General features: G+C 49.9%; 1 protein-coding gene and 1 long non-coding RNA gene across 2 annotated transcripts in view; both read right to left on the reverse strand.

Moving 5' to 3' along the window:
- Positions 1-635: 635 nt before the first annotated feature.
- On the reverse strand, positions 636-3,792 carry LOC108444839. Its single transcript, XR_001859536.1, has 2 exons — positions 3,202-3,792; positions 636-955 (listed from the first exon to the last, which is right to left on the reverse strand). It is a non-coding gene; the product is annotated as an uncharacterized LOC108444839 (long non-coding RNA).
- Positions 3,793-5,240: 1,448 nt separating this feature from the next.
- Positions 5,241-9,729, reverse strand: part of WFIKKN2 (WAP, follistatin/kazal, immunoglobulin, kunitz and netrin domain containing 2) — a 6,253-nt gene continuing 1,764 nt past the window's right edge. The window contains exon 2 of the mRNA XM_008644422.2: positions 5,241-8,751. Within this exon, the coding sequence (XP_008642644.1) occupies positions 7,240-8,751 (1,512 nt within the window). The 3' untranslated portion in view covers positions 5,241-7,239. The remainder of the gene's footprint in view (positions 8,752-9,729) is intronic.

The raw sequence follows: 9,729 nt of genomic DNA on the forward strand, positions 1-9,729 counted from the left end.
GGCCGCCGCTGTGCGCGGGGCCGGGGGAGCGGCTGGAGCCTCCCGTCCCCATTTCCAGCCACCGCACGTCGTGGCAGTGCTGAGGGATACGGGCTTTTTCTAAAATTTGCCCTTCAATATTGCCAAAATAGGAAGCTGAGACCGTGTGAGGAAGACCTCGGGTCACGCTGGGGCCGTGGTGGGTGCCGTGACCGTGTCACACTGTTGGGTGCTGGTGCTGGCTGTGGCTCTGTCATTAAATTGTGCTTCGGGCAGTGCTGGATGGAGAACCTGCCCCTGCCTGTGCAGTGAGGGTGGAGAGGCCCTGGCACAGCCTGCCCAGGGACGTGGTGGATGCTCCAACCCTGGAAACATTCAAGATCAGGTTGGATGGGGCTTGGAGCAACCTGGGCTGGTGAAAGGTGTCCCTGTGCATGGCACAGCATGGAAAGAGAAGCTCTTTAAAGGTCCCTTCCAACCCAAACCCTTTGATGATTGTACAGTTCTAGGATATGGTGAGTCCTGCTGAGGCTGGTGAGACCCCCTCTGCCCCACAGCTCCCCTGGAATATCCTGGTTGCACCTTGCTCTCTGTTCAGGGATGGAGAGATTCGGCCAAGGCCAGCCTTGGAGGCATTTCCAGAAGGAGCTTTGTGATTTCCAGCATCTTTTCCAAGCACCAGAGATGCAGGAATTGTGGGGATCTTCTGAACAGACTCAGGGCTCCAGAGCTGGGTTTGGGTCCATGCCTGTTGTCCATCCTGCAGCACGGGCTGCTTGTGGGGGCAGATGCTGGTGAGGTCCCTGTTTTAGCAAGATCTGATATTATGGGGCTGGGATGTGGCTGAGATTTATCTGGTGATCTCAGGAGCACATTCCTAATAGCAAGGAGCATTCTCTTAGCAGGGCAGCAACCTGTCCAGCCTGAGCACGTGCCAGTGCTGCTGGGATTTTGAGAAGTCCACGGGCTTTTGTGCCTGTTAATGGGAATGTTGCAGGTCATCAAGCTGCTGGTGCTGTTTTGAGAGGTGTGATGTGGAGGATCTGCTCAGGGGGCTGCCTGCACACCAGAGCCAGGCTGGACTCCCCCGTCAGATCCATGTGTGGATCACCCAGGTCTGGAATGGGAGCAGCTTGCTTGAAGTTGTCATAGGAATGCACAGCCAGGACTCACTTCCCCCCCATGTATATTAATCAATATCACATTTCATCTGCTATTTTATCATCCTGTCACTCGGCATTACCGCAGCTCCTCACAGTCAGCTCGTGGTTTTGCAGCTCTGAATAATTTGATCTCAGTAACAACCTTCATATTCCACCTCTCCCATCCATCTCCCCGACCATCTCCACAGGTTCCCTGGGGCACTGCCGATGACTTTTCCTCACACTGAACACTGACCTTTTGGTCTCACCCTTTCCTTCTGATGTTGCAAACAGTTGTTGTCTCAGGAGGCTGTCACACCTCTCCCAGACACAGGACAGCTAAATGACTTTAAAAGCCTTGGGTGAGGAAGCTGGAGCTCTAAGGCCTTGACCCAAGTCAACTCCCTCAGCTGGACCATCCCTGTCCTTATGATTGCTTCAAAGTGTCACAGAGCATCACTTCCCTCTGTTGAAGTACACACACTCTTCCTTCTCACATCCTATTTACCACTCAGCTGTGAGTTTTAGCCTCTCTTACAGTTTATACCAGACTTGCTGAGTTTTCATACCCAGCCCTTGGGAACCCTCCTCTAAAATTAGCCCCATGTTTGCCACCTTCTGTGCTCTGGTCCTGCCATGGACTGACGCAAAGGTTATCTGCTGCAGTTAATGGTTAAGCAATGTTTTATGTAAGTACTTTTACCCTTGGGTGAAAACCATCTGATCCTGGAGATTTATTACTGTTGTTTTCCTGTTTATTTCAAACAGTAGAGGAAGCAATGTCCTTTACACGTGTTACAGTCCCCCCTTGGCTCAGGGGTGTGAGGAGCAGAGCAAAGGAGAAAGAGAAGGCACAAAGCCCTTTATGGGTAGTTCTTTTTATGCCAGGTAATCCAGTCCAACTGGATTGTTGTAAGAACAGTTTAAGGTGAAAAAAATGCCAGGGGTTAGGAATTGCCAGGTGGGACAAGCCCAGTGGCCCTTTCCAGCCTATGAGCACCAGTCTCCTGCCCCAGGGCACAGTACCAGGGGTCTGGGGGAGGCTTGACCCCATCCCGAAGTGTCCCTAATTCTGAAACATGGACATTCAGCTCTCATTGCCTTTGTCAGAGCAGGTCTGTGTCCACCAATGAGCCAGAGGTTTGGAGGAGACCCCCAACACCTTTTGGCAGGGACAGGCTGGCTGGGAAGAAAGGTGGATGTAGGGATGGGTACAGAGAAAAACACCAGAGTTGGAGAGTTTCCTCACTGAAACCTGACCCACCTATCAGCCCTTGGAAGACTTTCCATTTGCTTTCTAAACTCTGAGACCTAAATGTCATATCATTTGCCCAGCCATAAATAGCTGAGAATTAAACAGACTGTGCTGCTTTTTTGGCTAATAGATATGTCCTCTAGTGCTGCAACCTTATCTTCAAATCCCACTGCTGTTTGTGTTGGAGATCAGGAACCCAAGCTGACTTTTTTTTTCCAAGATTGAAAGTGCTGGCAGAACATTCACTCAGTTGTGCAACCTCCATTCAGAGCTTCTCAGGTCCTGGGCATGGGGCTCATTTTTTGCCCTTTGACAGCTGCTGTAAATCAATACAGCAGCTGGAGGTCACTTGTAGTCAATCAGTAAACAGTGCTGGAGGAGGGGAAAACACTAAATATTTGGTATTAAAACAGGCTTTAAACTGGATGTTCTTGCTCAGGCTGACATTTTCACAGCCTTGCCTTTAAAATCTGGCTCCATCCAGCCTCAGTAGAGGTACCAGCCTGGCCATGATCTTTTCCTGGTAATTATCCACAGGAAGAATTTCCCAGCACATGCACATGCTCATGCACATGCACGAATTACAGCCAACTGGGGCACAAGGTGCTTCAGGTGGAGGAAGTGGGTCCTGTGGTGCAAGGTGCTCATTTGGTGCCAGCTCAATTAATCCTTCTTTTTGCAGGAAATCATTAGGTGTTGGCTAAAGCTGTGCATGACCTTCATCACAACCACCTCCCTCAGAAACTGAGACCCATAGCCAGCGGGGATTTCTTGCAGGGGTCCCTAATTTATTTTAAAACAAGTGGAAACTAAGCTCTTAAATACCTTTGCTGTCTGAATCATATTCCAGTAGCGTCATCACCGCTGTTTGCTCCTTCTTCTGGAGCTGGTTGCCCATTAAATCTTCTGCCTGACCTCATCTAGAGTCTCTGCAATGAGAACATGCTCAATTGCCTCTTTCCTTTCAGCTCTGGGCGCTGTGGCTGCTGCTGGATCTGTCTCTGAGTAATCACCCAGCCAGCTCTCCGTGCGTGCAGCTCCCTGTACCCTCATGCCCTGCCAGCTGTGTGGCACCAGCCCTGTGTGGCACCAGCCCCACGTGCAATCTGTGTGCAGCAGCCACATGCCATCACCTGGCTGCTGCTGCTGTTTGTCCCCTGTTAGCAGAGCAAGACACAACCACCTGTGACTCCTGTTAGGATCCAGGAGCTGGATGGTGTCCGTCCAGCTGCAGAGTTTGCAGATTCGGGGGTTGCACCTCTCATCCTCACTCCAGGTTGGGAGATGGGCACCTCACACTGGTTCAGGGCTGTCAAGTGTCCCCCAGATCCATCCCTGAGCCCTGGAGAATTCCTGCAGGTCTCAGACCCAGCCGATGTGCGTCTGTTCCCAGCTTCTTGGTTGGACTCAATGATCTTAGGAGGTATTTTCCAACCTTAATGATTCTATGATTCTGTGTTGCTTCCTGGGCCAGTGTCTGTGGGAAATGCTGTTTCCCTCCTGTCTGCATGTGGAGGAAATCTTTGACATCAGCCACTGGCCACAGCCATGTGGCTTTGGAGGTGGCATCAATCCCCCAGCTCTTCCCTGGAGCCTCCCACAGGCACTGGTGCTCAAAGACTCAAGGAGGCTTTTCCCTTTCTCTCTCTCCTCTCATACATTTTATACAAACTTTAAATACTGGCATTTCCTTCCAGCTTTCTGACAGCCTGAGAGAAGGACCCCACAGAGCAGGATGGAACCTGAGCTCATGAGCAACACAAAAGGGATTTCCTGGTCAGGAGCCACGTGCCTGTGCCCATTAGTCCTGAAAGGTGGAGCAACATCCTCCAGCACTGGCCCCATGCAGCAGCATCCCCAGGCTGCTGGACTGGTCAGGCTTGAATTTTAGGCTTCTTAAGGGTTTAATAAGAGGCTGAACTAAAATACTAGCTTTGAGTGGAGAGCTGAATTCTTCAAGGTCAGAAGGTGGAGAGGCTTGGGGTTGGGGTCAGTCCAGTGCCACGGGGAGGTGTGGTGCTCCCAGCACTGCCAGGAATGTTTTTTTTCCTGGTGAGCAGGCGAGGGATGCCTGTGGCACTGCTCCTTCTGCCTCAGGGTACCTGTGATGGTTCTGTGCAGTGGGACACAGCCAGGGGCACCCCAAGGGGCTCAACAGGATCTGGTCATGTCTGCAGGTTTGGGCAGGAGCTACACAAGAGTGGCTGTGTTGCGTCAGGGAGCTGGGCTGGTCTGTTCAGTGTCCATCCCACCCCACCACACTGGAAAACTGACCCAGAATGTCCTCCGGGATCCCCTCGCAGGAAAACACTCACCCACCAGGCCTGTGTGCCTGAAGGGGGCTGGCAGACACACCTTGCACAGCCCTGGCTCTCAGTGCCTCAGAACACTTGCACACTGAATGTTTTTAGTGCCTGCTGCCTTCCCAGGGGATTCACCAGGAGGGAAAGCCAAGAAAGCACTTTAGACCCCAGGATTCAGCACTGCACTGTGCTGGCTGGAGCAGCAATGAATCCTCTGCTTTCTGCTCCCAGCTACGTTTGCATCCCAGCTCTTCTGGAACACCCAGCTCCATGTCTCTCGAGTCATTCCAACACTCCCGAGACACTTCAACACTCCCACACTTGCTAAATCCCTTAACTTTAGGGGAAAAGGAGCCATACAAATCCTGTCTTTATTAAACCTTCATCCTCCAAAACCTTCGTGTTAGTATGGCAAGAACATGCCACTTCCTACAGCTTGCTCAAAAAACGGCAGATGAGCCATGGGACAGTGGTGGCTGCCACAGCCGGGGATGATCCGGTGGAGATGCCGGCAGCAGGGTCAGCATCTCCCATCTGCAGAAAATGATCTCCACAAGAACATACACAAACATTATGGGCCTTTAATTGGAGTTTTTTCACATACACTTAGGAAAGGTACAACAAAAACCCAGCAGGTATTTTCTTGGTCAGCAAAACCTGGTCCAGACTCCTCTCTCTCCCTCCCACGCAGCTTCTTCTGAAGTTATCCAAATAACTGGAGATTTAGATCTGTTCCTGTTGCAGGAATATTTCAGAAATAACCCAAGCCCAAACCACTGGGAGAGGAGCCTAGTTCTCCATCCTGCAGTGGTGTCTACCCATGGCTTGGCTGCTGGTGCAGAGCATGGAATCAGGGGAGCCAGAGCTGGACTCACATCCAACTCTGTTTCCCTCGCTGTGAGTTTTCCTCCCCGCAACAACCAAACACCCAACATGCACAGGCTTTGGGGGGTGCAGATGTCCAACATCTGCCTGTTTAATCTCCTTCCCCAGCCCTTGCTGTACCCAGCCCCAACACAGGCCTGCAGCAGCACACGTGTGCCCGCTGCCAGCCTCGGCCGCCCCACAGCGAGCCCATGAGATGGCACCATGGGGCAGCACTGCCTGCACCTTCCTGCCTCCCTTCCTCCCTTCCTTCTTCTCACCCGGACGTGTCTTGACACTGCTCCAGCCCTGAACTGGCCCTTTATGCAGGGCAGCAAGCTCTGAGCTCTGCCACAGTCACTTGGCTGAGCCCACAGAATGAGGGGCAGGGACAAGGCTCACTATGCCATGCTTGCCCCTCCTCCCTGCAATCACAGTTACCAGCAAGGCAGGATGTTTCCAGGATCAGCCTTTTCTTTATTTAAGGATTTTGTATAGGCAAATGTTATCCTTTTTGGACACCCAAATGTTAAAATGATTGATCCTATGTGTACTCACCTGCTCCCACCCACAGCCCGTGCTGGCTGTCTTAGGGAATTCATTCATACACCCATATACAGTGGCCTGGTGGAAAGTGTATTCTGAGTTTGAAAGACTCTAAAAAGGCTCTAAAAGGGTGACACTGATAAAAGTGTCCACTTTGTCTGCTTGTGTTTGTGCAGTTCAGATTCAGGAGCTTTGTGTCTGCCTAATGCAGTTTGCAGACTCTGTATTACAGTTTCCTAGGTTGAATTTCGTTCTGACTCCTCTTACTTTGCTCTCTCATCTATAAAAGCAGGATTGCTACTGAAAATAAGTAATAAATTGCTGTGTATGCTCAGGTGTAAAGGCTTTTCAAAAGCAAGAAGCTGGCAGCACACTGCTGTCCTTCTGGCTTGGAATTTTTGTGATATAAAATATATTGATTGAAACTCAACTTGGGAATGAGGGTGTTTGCTGACCTTGTTCTGGTGACAGAAAAGTCATTTCAGGGTAAGACTGTGCCTTGAGCTTTTACAGGGACCTGTTGTCCTGGGTATAGGATCAAGGGAGTTTCTCCTCCAGTAAGGACTGCAACACAGGTAGTAGTTGCCATTTAAAAATGAGGCTTTTAAAAGGAAAAAAAAAGGAAAATTGCAATTAAAAGAAGCAAACTCATAATGCATAAGTTGGTTAAATGAGCACAACTGTAAATATAGACAATAATTTACAGGCTTTTGTCTTGAAATATTAGTGCTGCTATAAGGAGCCAAGCATGTGACTTAAAATGATGAACCAGACTGAAAATGAGACAGATTAAATTGACATTATATATTTCTTAGCTGTGTACCAACTAGCCAAACAAACGCTATGAATTCCATCCTTTATGATGGAAGCTACATAAAAATTGTATAATTACTGCAGTGAGTCACCTAGTTAAATGGCACTCCTATATGGACAAATTGATTTCAATGCAAGATTAATGGCCTTTTACTGCTGGTTTACGTGCCTGCCAAAGACCAAACTACGTTGTTGCTAAGCATCATTAATGGATTACAATAGGGGTTCTGCATAATTCCTACAGTGTATCTTCAAACAGCGTGTTTAGTTTGGCACTAGCCTAGCACTTGTTAGCCCTACTAACACAGATCGGGGCGCCTCACACACGTGAGGGAGGTTAATGCAATCCTAGGAACTCTTTCAAAAGCTCACAGGTTTTCTTGTGGATGACTTCGCGGAGCTTGCGCACGCGCCGGATGCTGGAGGTGCCCACAAAGCTGTCTGGTTGTAGGACGGCCATGCCGTTGTGGACGTCCCCCATGATGATGAGCTGGCCATCCACTGTGGTCATGTTGGGACATGGGCAGCTCCAGTCCATGTTCAAAAGCGTGATTTCTAGTGGCTCCTTCCCCAGGAATTTTAATCCCATTTTTTCATCCTTGAGAATCTCCTCCACTGTCACCAGGGCGTGTCCTGAGTCTTGGTCTTCGGTCAGCTCCGTGATGCGCCCCAGGATGACGAAGTCGCTTTTGCAGAAGCTGGTCACCAGCTTTTGGCGGGGTTTGCAGGCCTTGCAGTGCATGTTCTTCGGGAAGGGGCACATCTCCTCGCAGGCCTCCCGGCTCTCAAAGTTGTTCTCGTTGCCTCCACACCCGCCATAGATGAAGGACTGGCACTGCTTTGTCAAGCTATTGTAGGCCCACCTGGGCTCATAGGCCTTGCAATGGCCTTGGAGGGCTGGCAGGTTGCAGATGTTAATGGGGCCGTTCATGCACGTTAGCATGCAGCTCTCGTAGGTCTCAAAGTGGTTGAGGTTGCTGTTGCAGTTCCCATAGATGAAAGTAAAGCAGTTGTTTTTCTTGGCATCATAGTACCACCTGGTCTGCTCTTCCCCGCAGTCTTCACTGTCCGGCTGCTTCAGGCACTCATCGGTTGGAAAATGTGTTTTGTTCTGGGAAGCTTCCTTGGATGTGGGCTCTCCTCTGATGACTGACAGAGGGAAATCCGCCCGGAGGAGGCCACCACTGTTCTGGGCGGTGCAGGTGTAGATTCCCGCATCCTGCAGCTGCGTGTTGTAGATGACCAGCTGGGCAATGTTGGTGACCACGACATTCCCTCTGACATGGTTTGGCTTCATGATAACTTTGTCCTTGCCATCAACCTGCTTCTCCCATGTGATTTCTGGCTTGGGTCTGCCTGTGACATCGCAGAGGAAGCTGACGGTCTCTCCCACGTAGACGGACTGATGGACGGGGTTGTTCACCAAGGCGGGCGGCAGGATATCAACGACCGTTGTCTCAGAGTAGGCGGTGGTAGGGCGAGCTGTTGTTTCTGGGGGGATAGGGCTGGTGTTTGGCCAGGTGAGATGGTACCTACAGGTGACCACGTTCAGTGTGATGCCTTTGATGCAGGCCTCTGCATCCATGTAGCACTTGTTGTAGTAGGTGAGCCCATCGGAGGCACAGGTGAAGCTCGGCTCCTTCTCACACCTGTCCTTGCACTTGCAGACAGGCTGCCCGTCCCAGATGTCGCACTCTGAGCCTTGCTGGATGCACATGAAGCGGTCACAGGTGGCCTCTTTGGGCATCCCCACAGGCCCCTTTTTCCCCTTGATGTCCATGTACCGAGCAGCCACACAGCTCTTGGTTCCACAGACATTGGGGCAGCACTTCTCAAAGGTCTCGCACTCCTGTGGGGAAGGAAAATAACCTGATCATTACTGGGAACTGAGTAAAGGTCTTTTTGGAGACTCAGCAAGCAGAGAGCCCAGAAACTCAGCTCTGCCACAGAAAGTCATGGTCTGAAACTCAGTGTCCCCACTGTCAGTGAGCAGAAACATTCCCTCAGCATCTCCCGGGGGGTTCTGAAGTGCTTCAGGAGAAGACTCTTGGGAAGGAAAATGTAATTCTATTTCTTAAACACAAACCTCATCATAAGTCTTTACCCCAGAGTCACATGGACTGCTTGACTACGAACCAACCACCCCCCTTCCACGCTCTCTGAAATGCCTGAGGACAAGCCCTGAGAAACAAGAGCAGATGGAAAGTCTTATCATATGGCTGTAGGCAGTAATCCTTCTTATTTTCCACAGAAGTATGTAAAGTATTATTTGAATTCCCTGAGACTAACAGCCTGCTCTTGGAGGTGAAACTGCCAAGGATTTGTAATTGTTCACATTGTAGAGGAAATAATAGAATATCTCAAAAGTAAGGTAATTTTTGCTCCAAAAATAATTTTTCTATGGTATTTAGAAAAACAAACCCCAAACAGCTCATTATGGCTTCTCTGTCCTATTTTAGTCTTATTTTCAAATGCAGCATCGCTCTTCTAGTGATTTATTACACCCCGCCTCGGCTACAGTCAGCTCTAAATTGTGGTTAATTTTAGCAGAATTTTCATCTTCTGGGCAGAAAAGGTATTTGATACGTGTGATCAGGGCTGCTGGGTGGTTATGGATTACTTCAAGGGACCAGGACCACTGCTACCATGTGCCCAACAGGGCACACTTCCACCGTGTGTTAAACCTCTACAAGCCCCCTAAAATCCATCAGCTTTCTCCACAAGTGAGAACAAAATGATTTTTAAGCTACCAAGCTAAAGAGCTTCCCCTGAGTCCAGTATCCTTTCCTTATTGGGAAAAAGATGACCTAATTCCAAAACTCTTTCC

Source organism: Corvus brachyrhynchos, unplaced genomic scaffold, assembly GCF_000691975.1.
Source record: "Corvus brachyrhynchos isolate BGI_N302 unplaced genomic scaffold, ASM69197v1 scaffold522, whole genome shotgun sequence".
Taxonomy (NCBI): Eukaryota; Metazoa; Chordata; class Aves; order Passeriformes; family Corvidae; genus Corvus; species Corvus brachyrhynchos.